Source organism: Silene latifolia, chromosome 11, assembly GCF_048544455.1.
Source record: "Silene latifolia isolate original U9 population chromosome 11, ASM4854445v1, whole genome shotgun sequence".
Classification (NCBI taxonomy): Eukaryota; Viridiplantae; Streptophyta; class Magnoliopsida; order Caryophyllales; family Caryophyllaceae; genus Silene; species Silene latifolia.
The window spans coordinates 198474776-198491314 of record NC_133536.1 but is presented as its reverse complement, the minus strand read 5'-3'; the positions used below and the strand labels follow the sequence as shown (position 1 = coordinate 198491314).

At 33.4% G+C, this 16539-nt stretch overlaps 1 protein-coding gene and 1 non-coding gene across 2 annotated transcripts; both read right to left on the bottom strand.

Moving 5' to 3' along the window:
- Window positions 1–12457: 12457 nt before the first annotated feature.
- LOC141614618 (F-box protein At2g05970-like) lies at window positions 12458–13642 on the bottom strand. The gene has a single exon (XM_074433365.1). It carries the CDS (start codon window positions 13640–13642, stop codon window positions 12458–12460), a length of 1185 nt encoding a protein of 394 aa, XP_074289466.1.
- Window positions 13643–14731: 1089 nt separating this feature from the next.
- On the bottom strand, window positions 14732–14833 carry LOC141615854 (U6 spliceosomal RNA). Its single transcript, XR_012530246.1, has one exon. It is a non-coding gene; the product is annotated as a U6 spliceosomal RNA (small nuclear RNA).
- Between the last annotated feature and the right edge of the window lie 1706 nt (window positions 14834–16539).

The following is a 16539-nucleotide window of genomic DNA, read 5'->3' as shown; positions in this document are numbered from 1 at the left end:
GAGCGTACAGTTATGCGAGGTCATGTGAGACGACGCCCTTGTGTCCATATAGTAGTTGTCGTTTGGCTGTTGAAGCGACAATGTCTGCATAGCGGCTGCAATGTCAGTGGGTACAAACGCCTCCGGAGTCGACCCGTAGGGAGAGGCCTGCGCAACAAAAGCATGTTGAGACCGAGGTCCGAGTATCCCCTGAGCCTGAGAAGATGGTGGCGGACCGTACCGAACCGTAGGGTAAGGATAGGGCGGAGCCGCCCACCCCTACTGCTGCTGCGGCCACGCCGGATAGGGGACTCACGTCCATGTCCCTTGCGATCCCCGCTGCTGCTGCTTTCCACGATACCCACCGGACTTCTGATCGGATTTCGAATCACCGTCGTTTTGCTTGCCTTTACCACGGTTGTTCCGTCCACCTTTTTTCCGATTCGAATTTTGAACACCCCGTTGATTAGACGATGGCGCTTGAGAATCAGAGGACTCATCAGATTTCGTCTGGGATGCGTACAGAACCGAGTCAGCGGTTTCGGTTGAGGTTTTGGCCCGACGGCTCTCTTCGAGGGTAAGCGTGGACCGTGCCGTATAGAAGGGCGACAGAGGGTCGCGTTGTTGAATGATGGAGGCGACGTTGTCGTACCCGGCAGAAACATGGGTAACGAGTTGAAGAACCAGGCGAGTCTCGGAAACAGGGGCTCCGACGTTCGCCAATTGATCGGCCACCATCTTTAAGGCTTGACAATAAGATGAGACATTTGGATAATTATCCATATGTATATTAGTGAACTGTTGCTCCAACATGACGGCTCTAGAATGCTTATTGTCGTTAAAGATGTCCTTAAGACGATCCCAGGTCTTCTTGGCGGAAGCACCGGGTTCAAGGATAGTATGGAGGAGATCAAGCGAGATCGTACTATAAATCCATTGTTTAACAATGGCGTCGAGACGACCCTATTCGGCCGTTTCAGCGGTGACAGAGTCCTTTGGGAGTTCAATATGGTCGATGACATTGAAAGCCCGGGCCGTATTGAGGAAGAGTTCGGCCTATGACGCATAAAGGACATTCTCGTTCTCGAGCGTAATTTGTACGAAGTTCTTGATGTTGGAGACTGAGTAAGCAGGATGAAACGATTTTTTATTATTAGTCATGGTGAAGCGTGTGAGTTAAGATCAGAGAGAGAGAAGAAAAGGAAGAAGAAGAAGAGAAATAGGGCGGAAGCGTAGGATCAAAAGGTTACTGATACCATATTAGATGTGAAACCCTTGACTTTATTCATTCAATATCTCAACCATATATACAATTCTCGTTGCTATTGTTAGCTAATGCAATCCCATAAATCAAGGGATATTCTATCCTAAGTTAGGTAGAGTATACTACAAATAAGGAAGGCTGACTATACAAAATATATACGAGAATATTGCATATTTTATTACTCAAAAACTTTATACTAAAGCAGAACTCAAAAACTTTAAAATAAAACTCGGAAAATAAACAATAAGAGGTACTCCCTCAGATGTATAGTTTATGAACTGATAATGAACCTTAGAATATTGTATGGGTTGATTTTGATTATAATGGAATCTTAACTTTTCCAAAAAAAAAAAATCCTATTTACTAAATGAATAGGTGAGCTCACATATTTTCCCTCCAAAAAAACATATTTTTTAAATGAGAAAAGTAGTGATCATCTAAATGAATAGATGTGCAATAACTAAATAAGTAAGTTAATAATTATAATGTTTTTCATTAAAATTATTAATTTCAGCAAATTATATAATTCTCATTAAACACTAAACTCTAATTTTTTAAGTAAAATATAAATAACATAAATTTATAAATTCCTAATCTTTTATTATTGATATTATTTGAGATCCATACAGGTCATGCTAAGTATAAACAAAACTATAAATCGTTTTTATTACATTCATAACAACAAAAATTTGAGATTATTTATAAACTGGAATCATTAAGTTGCTATTATAAAAAAATAATTTTTTTAAAGAAATACATTTCCAGCATTTACTCAATTCTCTTAAATTAATTTTCAAATTAATTTTCAATTTTAATATTTTTTTCCTCAAACAAAATACAATAACGAGAAAATTAAACAACTAATTGGATACCACTAGTATTTATAATGTTTTTCATTAAAAGTATTATTTTCATCAAATTATATAATTCTCATTAAACACTAAAATATAATTTTTTAAGTAAAATATAAATAACATAAAATTATAAATTGCTAAATCTTTTATTATTGATATTATTTGAGATCCATACAGGTCATACTAAGTATAAACAAAACTATAAATCGTTTTTATTACATTCATAACAAAAAAAATTGAGATTATTTATAAACTAGAATCATTAAGTTTCTATTATAAAAAAAAATATTTTTTTTTAAAGAAATACATTTCCAGCATTTACTCAATTCTCTTAAATTAATTTTTCAAATTAATTTTCAGTTTTAAATTTTTTTTCCTCAAACAAAATAAAATAACGAGAAAATTAAACAACTAATTGAATACCACTATTATTTATATATCTTATTAAAAATAAAAAATTATATATACCGTGCATTTATTGCACGGGTTCTAAACTAGTTTACTACTATATCACAAAAATCAACTAATACTGCTAAAAATAGTAAGGTTAAAGATGACCACCCATTTGAGAATTTTTCCTATGTTAAAAAAACTTAGTTCTACATTTCAAGTTGGACGGACTCTATAACTTCAGAATCAAGTGATGATTTGAAAATTTTAGATTTCAATGTTAAAGCTCTAAGGGGGCGTTTAGTTTGATCTTCACGCCATTAGAGAGGGAATCACGTATACTAGCTCTCATTGTGGGTTGTTTGATTTTTGTTCAGATTGCTTGAACGTGGTGCGATTGGTTTTAGGGAATGCGCTACCTTGTTGCTTTCTAGCTAAACATTATATTACTTGATTACAGGGAACTATTAAGGGCCTTACCATTTTTGACGATAACTTACGAGAACAGGTCCGCCAATGCAGTTGTTAACTCCATGGCAAAATTCTGGATGAAAGACAATTCTATTCTTATGGGTGGTTTTAGGGCGAGCTTAGCCCTTCCTTTTGTAACCGTTTTACGTAATATTGACTCTCAGGAGGCTTATAGCCCCTTTATCCCCTAACAACCCCCCACCCCACCCCACCTCAATGTATTATACAACTGGTTGTATATACAACTTATTCTATGTAATTGAGCGTTGTTACAAAGTTGTCGGGCTATGGTACAAAATTATTGAGCTTAACAGAGTAATTATTAAGCCTAATAACTTTGTAAAATAGCTCAATAACTTGTAAAATAGCTCAATAACTTTGTCACAGAGCTCAATAACTTTGAGACAGTTGTATTATGCTATTATACAACTGGTTGTAGGATAGTATTTGACTGCGTTAGATCAGAGGCATGAATATAATGAGGATCATCAACACCATTGTCGTTGACTGCGTTTTCTATTTCTGGCATTCTTGATTTGTATTTAAGTTTCAAGAAAATGAAAAGATGAATATATGAGTAAATTTAATATGAAGATGTGAAGAAGAAAGTTATGAAGGTATATGCAGATATGAATGAAAATTATGAAGATATGAATGAAGAATATGAAGAAGAAAAAAAATGCAGAAGCTAAAGGAAAACAGAAATAGGATCAAGTTGATAATCCTGCTCTGATACCATGAAGAAGTTTGAACAAACTCATGGTGAAAAGACTAAGCTAAACAAAGAAGAAATAATGTTGTAGAGATGTTTGAGAGAAGAATCAGTAATCGTGAGAATTGTATTTGATATTATGATTTTGTAACTACAATGATTGTATAAGCTTCCCTTATATACGAAAGACTATAAACAACTTTCCTAGTAATTAGGAAGCAGCTCAACTAACTTAGCAATTTATAACTAACTTTCCTATTTACAATATTTCTTATATTCTAACACACATAGGTTATGTAAAACTAATACTCCCTCCTATTCTCCATATTCTTCCCCTTTATTGGGGGCACACGAATTAAGGAGGGGAATAAAGTATGAATTGTGAGTTGGGTGGGGTTTGGTGATAGGAGAGAGAATGAATAAAATAAGGAATTGTGAGTTGGGTGGGGTTTGGTGATAGGAGAGAGAAATGAATAATTAAGAATTAAATAAGGAATTGTGAGTTGGCTGGGGTTTGGTGATAGGAGAGAGGAATGAATAAAATAAGATTAAAAGTTTCCAAAAAAGGAAAGGGAAAGAAAACCTGAATAATCCGTTTTAGGAAATAGGGAAGAAAATGGAGAATAGGAGGGAGTAGGTTTTATAGGTTTTACGAGAGACCGTTTTCCACTAATTTAGTAGGAGACATAATAGGGAAAAAAGAAATTAAATGGGTCCCTCACCTCATTATGTAAGAGGTTTCTCAATAACGCTATTGAGAGACCGTCTCTCTGGAGTTTTTGTGATGTAAAAATACTACTAACTAGTACTCCCTCCCATCCACTCTTTTCTTCCCTATTTCCTAAAACGGATTATTCAGGTTTTTTTCCCCTTTCCTTTTTGAGAATGTTTTTATTAATATTATACTCCTATCTTTCTCCACTCATCAAACTCCACTATATCATTTATTAATATTTAATTCTAATTATTCCTACCTCTCTCCAATAACCAAACATCACTCATCTCCTTTATTAATATTAATCATAATTATTCATACCTCTCTCCAATTATCAAACCACATTCATATCTTTATCAATATTATACTCTCCTCTCCTTAATCTCCATGCCCACTTCAAATGGGAAGAAAAAAGTGGATAGGAGGGAGTATAATGTTATGATAAAATATATACAATGAAAAGTTGTGATTTTGTTAACTGACTACCATATTACCGAACCCATCTTCTTCAACTATATGGGGATCCTAACGAATAAGATAAAATGCATGGCCAGTGGGCATAGACATGGAAAAATTGAGAGCTCAAAATTTATATTTGTAGCATCTTTATCTGATTTATTAAAGCAACTGGTTAAAATACAACTGGTTGTGTAGGATCCGAGATTTAAAACAAATTTTATGAGTTTCGTTAAAAAAATATGGGTTTTATTGTAAAGTTTATGAGTTTATCCACTTAAACATAAAAGGGAAAAAAAATGGAAAACTCGAAACGAAAAAAACACCTATAAACTCATATAAATGTATCTTGGTTGTATAATACACTATTATACAACTGAATGTATAATCTTATTTGTAAAATTGAATATCCCGAAAAGAAAAATATATGGAATTCAATTAAATATCCGAAATTTCAACAATATGATGTTTAAACATCATATTCCTTATTCATATTTAATATTGCATAACAACATCAACAAAAATTTATAACATATTATGATTTTATTTTTAAATTGATTTTAAATATACATTTTTCAGTAATTAATGTGATTTACGGGTTGATCCAAACTTGAACTTTAAGTTAGTAGGTTGTTTTTAGGTTCGATTAAACTCGAGTCATTGATAAAGATTTACGGGTATAGAACCCATATAAAACGGGAAGGTTCTTTTGTAATCGTTTTGTAGCAGGTCTACACACCTGTAACAGGTTAAATATGTATATTCACGAGTTCATGTTTCTATTCAAATTTTTTTGAATAGAAAATATGCACCCTTTAACCTTTGTCCCTTTCTAACCCGCTGTAAATTGGATAAACAATAGCCTGTCTTAGATTCCATAAGAAAATTCCGTTTAAAATAATTTAGGATCACCGGAAATTCATGATTGGGGTAAGCTACTGTTCTGAATTCAAAAACCAAATATGATTAATTGTAAATAATGTAACCCTTACCCAGGTGATTTAAACAACTGTCAAATATTGAATACCCTAATTTCGTACTCTACTGATCTTAGACACCTGACATATTTTTCAAGTTTAATACTAAAAATTATATTAAAATCTTGCTTCAGATTGACCAAATAAACACTTGGGCAACCAAGAAAGGAAAGGGATAATATTAATCCTCCTGTCGATGATTCATTCGATCAGCTGTCATAGTATTAATATGAAGAGGTGTAATGAAATAAGATCTGTTCAATATCTGGCAGACTTGCTGTTAATTTGTGGTTATTTTCCCTCCATTCACCCTATAACCTTTCACGCCTACATCAACGCAATTCACCTCGCCGCACTTTGAAGGCTATGATGTAGACATTGTCAAACAATTGACGATAAACTCGCAATGATTGAGAAGACAATATCTCAAATTGCCTCCAACTGTCAAAAGATAGAGGCAAATAATCCTTTTATGCTAATGAAGATGTTGGAAGTAGGTAGAGCCTAGAGACTATTTGAAAGATGTATATAAAATGTATTATATTCACTTAATCAAGAGAATTACAATAGATACCATATCAATCTATAATAAAGGGATATTATATACTTCCTCTGTTCCGGTCATTTGTTGTCCTTTTTTATTTTGAAATGTCTTAGTCATTAAGAACTTGATGAGTAATTTGATAATTCACACTCAATTTATTCCACTTGTCATTTAGTAATGATTGGTGTTCTCTTTCCTTGATATTTGTTCCAAAACCAAATGATAACAAATGACCTGTACGAAGGGAGTACAAGATATGAACATAATAAAATCAGAATATGAACATAATAATAAAATCAAGCTATAATCAAGGTATATTATATACAAGATTATTCATTGTACCAGGCAATGAAAAGCTGTTAAACATTGTATAGCATTGGTCAAATTAATCATTCTAAATAGAATTAATCTTAACTTGATATGAAATAGATAACAATGATGAAATATCTACAAAAAGCTTGTAAAATAACTATCACCAACATAACCACGACTCGGAGTGCGACGGCTGAGTTAAGGACAATTTCGTGACACAGTTAACACGATTCTAAATCATGGATGCATGTCAGAGCAAGCAATTGATCGATCATCATCACAAAAACCCGCCAAAGGTATAAGCAAAATAACTCAACGTGTAGATAAGAGGTTGTCTATTTCAAAATATATAACGGTTGAATGAAGCTAGGAGCACATTATGTAAATTAGCATCGAGGAGTAAAAAAGATGAACCATCATAAACAATAAAGAGATAGTCTTCCAAATCGGAACCAATACAGTTTTCAATTTATTTTCGTCTCTATTTCATGCACTTTCACAAGTCCCGAACATGCTTAACGTAAAATAACCATCAAAAATACTAATAAAATCAGGATAGAATACGAATTCTGTAAATAATACTAAATTTTTATTATATTAAGTCCCAAAGGGATACGGACTAACAATTTAGGGTGGGACACAACAATACTCGCATCTCTCTGGAGTTCGATAACATAGAGCTAAACTGCCTGGCCATTGCATGCAACACCAACATTCAAACCCATTGATACATCTATCTTTATCAAAGTGCTTGCACTTATTTAAATTTATCAATTTCCTGCTTCCTAACTTATGATTTATATTTTCCACCACAGGTCCGCACGCTGGATCTCGCCCTCCTGCAAGTAACACCACCGGAAAAAATTATGTAAAAAGAGTGTTATACTTACGACTAATAAATAACTTAACAATATCAATTATGAACTTATCGTCCTAAAACAACTTTGGATGGATATATTCGTATATATGGGGAAAAAAATGAGAACTCCATGCGTTAAATTGTCCCGTAAGAATAGTTTATCTCAAAACAAAAAGGAAAATATACAAAATTAAGTAAAAAAAATGCAAAAAATTCTTAAAATTGTTTAAATCGATTATGAGTGTCGTCTTAACTTAAGACGGTCTTAAGTAAGAATTTGTGTAGGGTAAAAGTCAAACTTGGGATGTACGAAAACGAAATTAAAACAATCTTAAAATACAAAAGAACATAAAAATTTACCATTAACGATGGTGAGGAGGGAGAGTACAAGGAACATGCACATAAAGATGCCTACAAATCTAGTAGTCGCCATGGCTATGCTTTTGCTTAGGAGTTTTTGTCAACTTTTTTCAGGTTAAACTTTAATCTCATAGAGGTAGTTTATATATAATGACGATGATGTTATATTTTTCCTGTTGCGAATTTGGTGGAGAATAATATGTAATTGCATATGCTCATTCCATATTTTTAAAACTTGCCCAATTTAAATGTATAGCTTCAAACGTAATTGTCATGCCACAATTACGGCTTTAATAGTGTTTTCAAATTTTTATATGAGATTTGAATTGCTTAACAAAAATAAAAACTTGCCGAATTTGATTGTGTGGCTTTAAACGTAATTTCTCATATATATGACCACAATTAAGGCTTTAGTAGTGTTCTCATATTTTTTTTGTATGAGAATTGAATTTAAATGTTGACAAAAATGCAATTAAAATTATATTTTACACATGGCAAGAAGTCGTCTGATGCACGTGGCGATCAAAGGAGCTACCGGTTATTGCTTTAATATAATACGGAGTACTAGTTTTCGAACAATTTTTTGGATTTATTAGTAAATTTTAGAAAATTTTAAATTAGTACATCCATGGGGGTTTAAGACTTTAAGTAAAATGGGGATATAATGGACAATTGTCATTGAAAGTGAAACAAAGGCTCACCAAAATTGCAATCGAAGACCATAGTGACAGTTCAACAACATTTTATAAATGCTAAAAAGAAAGTACATACTCCCTCCATTTTTTTATATATGACTTTCTCACATTTTGAGACACTCCCTTCTCTTTTCAATATCTCTTAAAATATAAGGCTAAATATTATGATATGTATACTCATATGAAAGAGTTTTTCGTAAGGAATTTAATGGTACCATTTTTATATTTTTTGAACAAATATATTTTTTATAAATATTAAAGTCAAAGGCTTACCTCGTAAATGTAAAACGTCATATATAAAAAAATGGAGGTAGTACTTTATAAAGCCATGGAAGGCTGACTCTGAAATAGAGAAAAAAGACGGTAAGAAAATGTGATCATAGAAATTATTTTGAAATATCACGTTGAAATTGTTAGTAGATAGAAACAACAATGTTCCTGACAACTAATGGAACTTACCATGAATGTAAATGGTACTCAACTACTCATCCATCATTTTGTGCTCTCTAAAAAACGTTGGAAACCCAGATTAGATGTTCTCTTTCTTATACATGAAAATGATATTTATGGAGTATTAAATCTCAAAATATCGCATAATAAAATCTGGGATATGCTAAATCATTCTGATTTTACACGCTGATATTTTTTCATATTTTTAAGAAATCTTTTAATCTCAGAAATATTGATCTTAACAGTTTTTTTTAGTTATGAAATATACGTAATTTAGTAAAGTTGTTTTTTTTTAAAAAAAAATGATATGAGCGAAATTTGTGATTAGGTTGAGAATCTTGAGATCACGGTTGTTGCATATGTTTATTTTGTAGAATACTTTTGTTTTATAATATTTCGATAAATCGCTAAACTGATATGAGGGAGACTTGTGATTATTATTTTATTCTAACTTAGAATAAATAATTTGATAAATTAATTTGATAGAGATTGTTGTGATATTTTTCAAATTTTATTGGTATATTTTTCGACTTTATTTTTCGATATATATACATTATAAACATAGAATATACTCCAAATAAATGCTACTCCCTCTGGCTTTTAATTTTCTTCCCGTTTCTCTAATATATGTGAGGAGTATTATAATGAAATGAGAAGAAAACAGCAAGCCGGAGGGAGTAAATTATAAAACTAATATTCTTATTTGCTATTTTTGCGGTGTATTCCATCACAGCTTAAGGAAAGATCATATTAATAGGCCATATTTGTTATGCTAAATTATAGCCAGAGAAAACCGCAGCCTACGGTTCCCACCGCAGCCTGCGATTCCTTCATATTATGTACTGTTTAATCCGTCTTTTGTGAAATCAAGGCCTAACTCTGAGGTATAACCTAGAGAGTAGTGCTGCACTATATAGGCCTAGGATTTGAGATCTTAAATTTCACTTCCACTTTCAGCAATTTAGAACTTGTGTTTGATAATCAAAAAACCTAATCTTTTCCAATTTTTATGCTAATCTTTCTTTATTTGTTGGTTTGTAATCAAATTATAGAAGGCTAAGCTTTCTATCTTGGTTGTTTTGAACTAGTGACAACATCTTAAGCATTGTAAGGATTCCTTTACCTCTCTCATTCCCTTTATTGTAATTTCCATTCATTTAAATGTCATATTAGTTCAATGAATGTTAGATTTGATCATTCTTGTATGTTATCCATCAAGTTAGTGCTGCACTATATAGGCCTAGGATTTGAGATCTTAAATTTCACTTCCACTTTCAGCAATTTAGAACTTGTGTTAGATAATCAAAAAACCTAATCTTTTCCAATTTTTATGCTAATCTTTCTTTATTTGTTGGTTTGTAATCAAATTATAGAAGGCTAAGCTTTCTATCTTGGTTGTTTTGAACTAGTGACAACATCTTAAGCATTGTAAGGATTCATTTACCTCTCTCATTACCTTTATTGTAATTTCCTTCATTTAAATGTCATATTAGTTCAATGAATGTTAGATTTGATCATTCTTGTATGTTATCCATCAAGTTAGTGCATCACTCCTTTTTATGGCTTAGTAAAGTGGAATTTTAGGAAGCAAGCTTGTAAATTTTTTATCTTCGTTTAAAATTCGAACTTTGAGAGTAAGAATTTACTTATATGCTCTTGAATAATTGGCTTAGATTTTTTAAGATTTATCCTAGCATCGCCTCTTGTTTGAAATTATGTCTAGTGCTCTTAATTAGGTTTTCCTTGTGGCTTAGCAATCTAACCCTTCTAAATGAAGAACCCACTATTTGGCTTAATTAGAATAGTGGGTTGTAGTCTTACATGTGGTGTATTGGTTAAAGGAGGAAAAGAGGGAATGAATCCATGCTTGCTTATTGTGTTAGTCATTAGGAAGTTAAGAATTACACCAAAGTTTTTTATCTCATTGTTATCTTGCACTACAAGTGTTTGTCTTATTGTCAGATTATTAGCAAAGTCTGAATTTACTAAAGTTGGCTGGTGTGAATGGTAAGGACTCTCATCTCTTAAACAAGTTAAATTGACTTCAGTATTTCGAAGGAAATTGTCCCAACTGTCGGTAAAGAATCCATGCTTGCTTATTGTGTTAGTCATGAGGAAGCTAACATGTGCTTGTTGTGTTTAGGACAAATCTCTTACCTTTATCGATGCATTCTACTTTTCTTTTATTTATCATACATGGATAATTTTGATTCGTCTTTACCTTAAAACGTATAATACCGTTATAAGCAAGAATTCGTGTTTTAAAACTAGGCTTTTAACAAAACTCGATATCATTCCATGTCGCCTTAACACTTTTTGCAGTGTTTTAGGAATTAGGACTATACTCATTCAATTATAAAAGTTGTCTGAAGTAGAATTGTGCCTCTAGTGTCATGTAAGAAGCAAAGTCGTTGTTTGACTCGGCGTCTTGTGACACGGGAATATGGCATCCATAAGGGGACATGGCCAGTAGACCGGGTAAAACGGGTCAACGGTGGATTTGGGTTGGGTCAATTCGGGTCGGGTCAGCTCGAGTTTCTCATTGATTTCGAGTTAACTCGGGTTGGGACGGGTTATTTCGGATTTCGGGTCTATTTCGGGTTTGTTGGTCGGGTCAGTTCCTGGTCAAGCAAGTCGGGTTGTTTCAGGTCGGGTCATTTTCGGGTCACTGAATAATAGAGAAATTGTCATTTCAAGTCTTTTCGCTTCAATTAGAGTTATATTTTGTCGGGTCATTTTCGCGTTTGGTGGTTTCGGATCAGGTCATTTTCGGGTCAGGCCAGTTCGGGTCAACAAAGCTTGGTTCATGTTCAGGTCGGGTCGGGTCAATTCGGGTTTTTGGGTCACATTCGGGTGATATAGTTCGGGTCACTTCGGGTCTCGGGTCAGACTTTTCGGGTCTGGTCAATCGGGTCGGTTTGCTTTTGCAAGGTCTAGACAGGGGTACATATTTTTGTTGTTAACAAACTCGCCTTCATTTCCCAAAGTTGGCTGATATGAGTGGTAAGGATTTTTATTTCTTAAACAAGTTGTAAGACATTCGATTCCTGACTTTTGCGAATGAAAAGCCAAACTTGAGAGGGGCAACCCATTAAATTGCCTTCAGTACCCCGAAAGAGATTCTCCCAACTATCGATAGAGATACTCCTGATCAACACCAAAAAAAAAAAAAAAAAAAAAAAAAAAAAAAAAAAAACTCGCTTTCATTTGTAGAAATGTACTCCCTCCATAAATTTGTTTCGGAAAAAAATAAGTTTGTGGAGGCAGTAGTATCATGCAAAGACGAAATACACAACGTAAAGAACATAATCATTTATTTATTGCAATAAACTCAACTCATTATTCGACTAATACAACATACCGCCAAAATACTCCGTATCTCTTACTACAAGTTACATCCGTAAGGAACCAATTAAAAATTAGAGTTGGGGTATAAATAAGGTAGGTGGGGAAAATGATGAACGCATATCATCACCTTGATAAATAGGCCATATTTTGCCACTCTTGAAGTCACACGCACCCGTATCATGTCCACCATGTTCTCTTACTCTTCTCCAAAACACATATTGATCATCACTAAAATATATGCAATTACGTTGTAATCCTTTCGCATGTGCTACAAATATACACATGGAAGAATTACCGCCTACGACCAATGCCACTTCCCCCAAATCTTCAATTTCCTCCCAAATTTTGGCTTTACGATTAAGTTTGTACACCTCAAACCCAATTGTTCGATAAACAATGTCGTAATCATAATCAGTATCATCAGCATTCCCAACTTCCTCTATGTACCTTAACACCACGAGGAGATCACTACCTGATCGTACCAAATATATTTGATTTGAACCTCTATTAAACTCCACGAAAATACGATCACGCGGTGAATATGCAGCTCGTTTTGGTTTTATAAGCTTATGAGCGTTGAATTTCTTAACATTCCAAAATACAATTGATCCATTTTCATACAAAGCAAATACTTTATCCTCCATACCCACAATATCAACCATCTTAACTCTTGATTTGACGAATATTGGCGTCCACGATTGATCACCTTGCCTTGCGAAAGCAAGGCTTTGGTAATACTCATGAATTACCAGAACAACAAACTTATAATCATCATTTTGAGGCACTTTAAGCACAATCAGCCTGTTCGCAAAACAACCCAAAAACCAACTCTGATAATTTTGAACACTCTCATCAGCCGCAATACCTGAATCTAAGGGTTTTAAACAAGGGAAGTGAATTTGAGCCTTAGTGATTGGATTAAACAATTGAACATCAAAGTTACGGTCAATCATTGCAATCCAACCGTAAGGCGAACCCCAACACCTTGCTCCAAATGTCTCAGGGAGTGTGAATTTATAACACTTGTTATTAGAAAGATTTAAAATCTTGCGAACACAATCGGGATTATTCTTATTGTTTTCAGCAAGTAAAAGCCATGGCATTGGTATTGCCCTCCACTGATGCTTTGTTGAGGACGAAACATGATTCCACCAATGACATACTGCCGAAAAATAAATAAAATCTTCAAACGTTTCCAACTTGAGTACAATTGTGGCGAGAAGATCTAGAGGCAATGTAGACCAGTCCGCTGCCATATATATACTCGCAGCAACAAATTTGAAGTATCTAAGTTTACGCAACAACAATAAATTATTATGTAGAAACGGTATATGGGAAAATATGATATTGTATTGATATGACTTGCGTTACAATTACAAGGTATATGGGAAAATATGGTATTGTATATATATACATGCTAAGAGATACCAAAAACCCTAACTCAATATTACCATACACCGACGTATAAAACGTAATATGGAAACTATCCATAAATACAATAAAATCACTAAACTTGTTGAACCTTAGAAGCAAGCAAGTAAATAAAATAAACAGAGGACTCTGTAACATTATTAATAACAAAAGAGTAAGACCTTATATCATATGTAGTAGAGAATGAGTAGTAAGTAACATACTCAAACTACTAATATTCGTGTTTTGAAACAGCTATATATATATTTTGTAAATAAACTACATTTACAATCGCTTAAAAGAAATAATGTTAATGATTCAATAAATTATTGTTAGAATTAGAAAAAAATAGTAACGCTAAATTTGTGTGAGATAAACTATTAAGCACACTTGAAATTAAATAAAAAACAAAATACAAAGTGCGTTTGTATTTTTACTTTCCTTATTTAATACTCGTACTTGTTCCTATGTCGCAATTATTTGACAAATTAGCCGTTTGTGTTTGGAATTTGGATGTTTATTTTTTATTTTTCTAAAAAACTACAACTCTTTGGTTAGATGTGAACATTGTGTAAGAAATTGATGTATTTGTACGACAAAGTCTCTTGGATATATCAACATCAACGAATATGAATTTAGGAAAATAATATATTTGTTGAAATATATCGAGATATCATAACACATAACACATAAATTCAGGAAGACGATACATTCTTTATATTCTAAATGTATATATGTTTATAACTCGATTTACTCCGGGTTTTTAAGCTTCTAGTCTGTCTATGAGTTATTTGAAAAATGTCGACCATGGTTACCACAACCCATAAAATTTAATTGTTCATATTCATTGGGCTGGATTTGGGACTGGGTCGGGTCGAGTGCGCTTATCTGCTGGGCTTCTGTGCAGAATTCCAGTAGACTGTATAGTGTAGAGTATACGGTCCTATTATTTTAGGAAACATGTGCGTCATCCTTGCGATGGGTCAAGCTAATCTGTTATGTATCATTCCAATTTCATCAAATGTTCCTGAAGGGACATTTAAGGAAACATAATTAAACTGTACAACCTGTTTATAAAGGTTGTGATTGAATTAATTATAAAAATGAACTGTACAACCTGTTTATATACAATTGTATTCTAGAACATTCTATAGAAAATATCTCTAACAAGCTCTAACTAACTCCCTGGATTTACGGAATTAGTTACAAGATGTAACAGACTTCTAACAACCTGAGTCCTACTTGGAACAAGAGGCTATTCTAGACTTTTCCTATTTACAATGAAACCATCATCCTGCAGATACAGTCATGCCTTGTAATCGTCTGGTTTTGGCGGCTGTGTTTTGAGGCTCAGATATGACAGTTGTATCATCATCCTTAGAGGAGAAGCTTGCCAACTCATATCCTTTACATGGACTCTATTTACTTCTCCTTCCGTCCCGGTCATTTGTTGTCCTTTGGTTTGGCACAAAGACCAAGAAATATGAGAGGTCAATTACTAGATGATAAGTAGAATAAATTGAGTATAAATGATCAAATTATACATCAAATTCATTCTTAAAATAGAAAGGACAACAAACGACTTAGACACCCCAAAATAGAAAAGGACAACAAATGACCGGAACAGAGGAGTATAATAAAAATCTTCGTCAACTCAAAGGTGATCATATAATCTTGTTCAAACACAATTACCATTCTTATGGATCTAATGAATTTAATTTTTACACCTTAATTAAGTCCTAGTAATGGTAATATAGTCGATATTGACCCGCTGGGATATTATACTCGAAAACGTGATGAAGATGAAACGGAGCTCGTAACACTTTTGGGATCTTGTAATGGTTTGGTGGCGATATTGTATAATAACAAGTTGATATTGTGGAACCCTTTAACTAAAGAACACTCATTTATTCGAGTTGAACATAATGCGGTACTTAACTTTAAAAGTAATTTTTCTCATCGCTTTTTATTTGGGTTGAGTTACGATAGTAGTAAGAATGAGTACGTTATGGTGGTTGGGTTCGAGTATCAGAGCCTCCCTGTTACACCAGAATATTTTGACGCTGGTGTAAGCTATGGAGGTAACGGATGCATGCAAGTTTACTTTTACAATTTCAAGTACCGTAGAGAAAGACGACAGTTAATACAAACAGAATTCCGGTTACTGGATAAGAAGTTATTCGTTGGCGACATAGGAAGGGTTATTTGTGGTTTACCTCATTGGATTATCCAATACTACGATTTTATAGATCCGATTGTGAAAAAAGGATATTTTCTACTTTGATTTGAACGAAGAGAAGTTTAAGAAATTGGCAGGGCCGGATGCGAGTGGTGATAAAAAAAATGCTCGGTTTAGCGACACTAGATGGAGAAAATCAACTTAGTTGTGTTCTACATGATATCGCTTGTGCAAATTTAGAGATTTGGATGATGAAAGAGTATGGGAAATTCACAATCGTGGACTAACATGTTCACGTTTCCATACATGAATATGGTTGACGATTGTAGATCGATAAATTATATGAATGTCCTAGGATTCATGCGGAGTGGGAAGTTAATTGTTTATTTAAATGATAAAGAGTTATGGGTTTATGATATCCACAAAGGCAATCCTATGGAAATGAAGTCGCAGTATACAAGTTTTGATTTCGTAATTGTATGTGAGCCCAAGTTAATTTCAACACCCGAACCTGTTGCTGAAATTGGTGATCAGACAGAAGATGAAGATGAAGACAAAGGATCT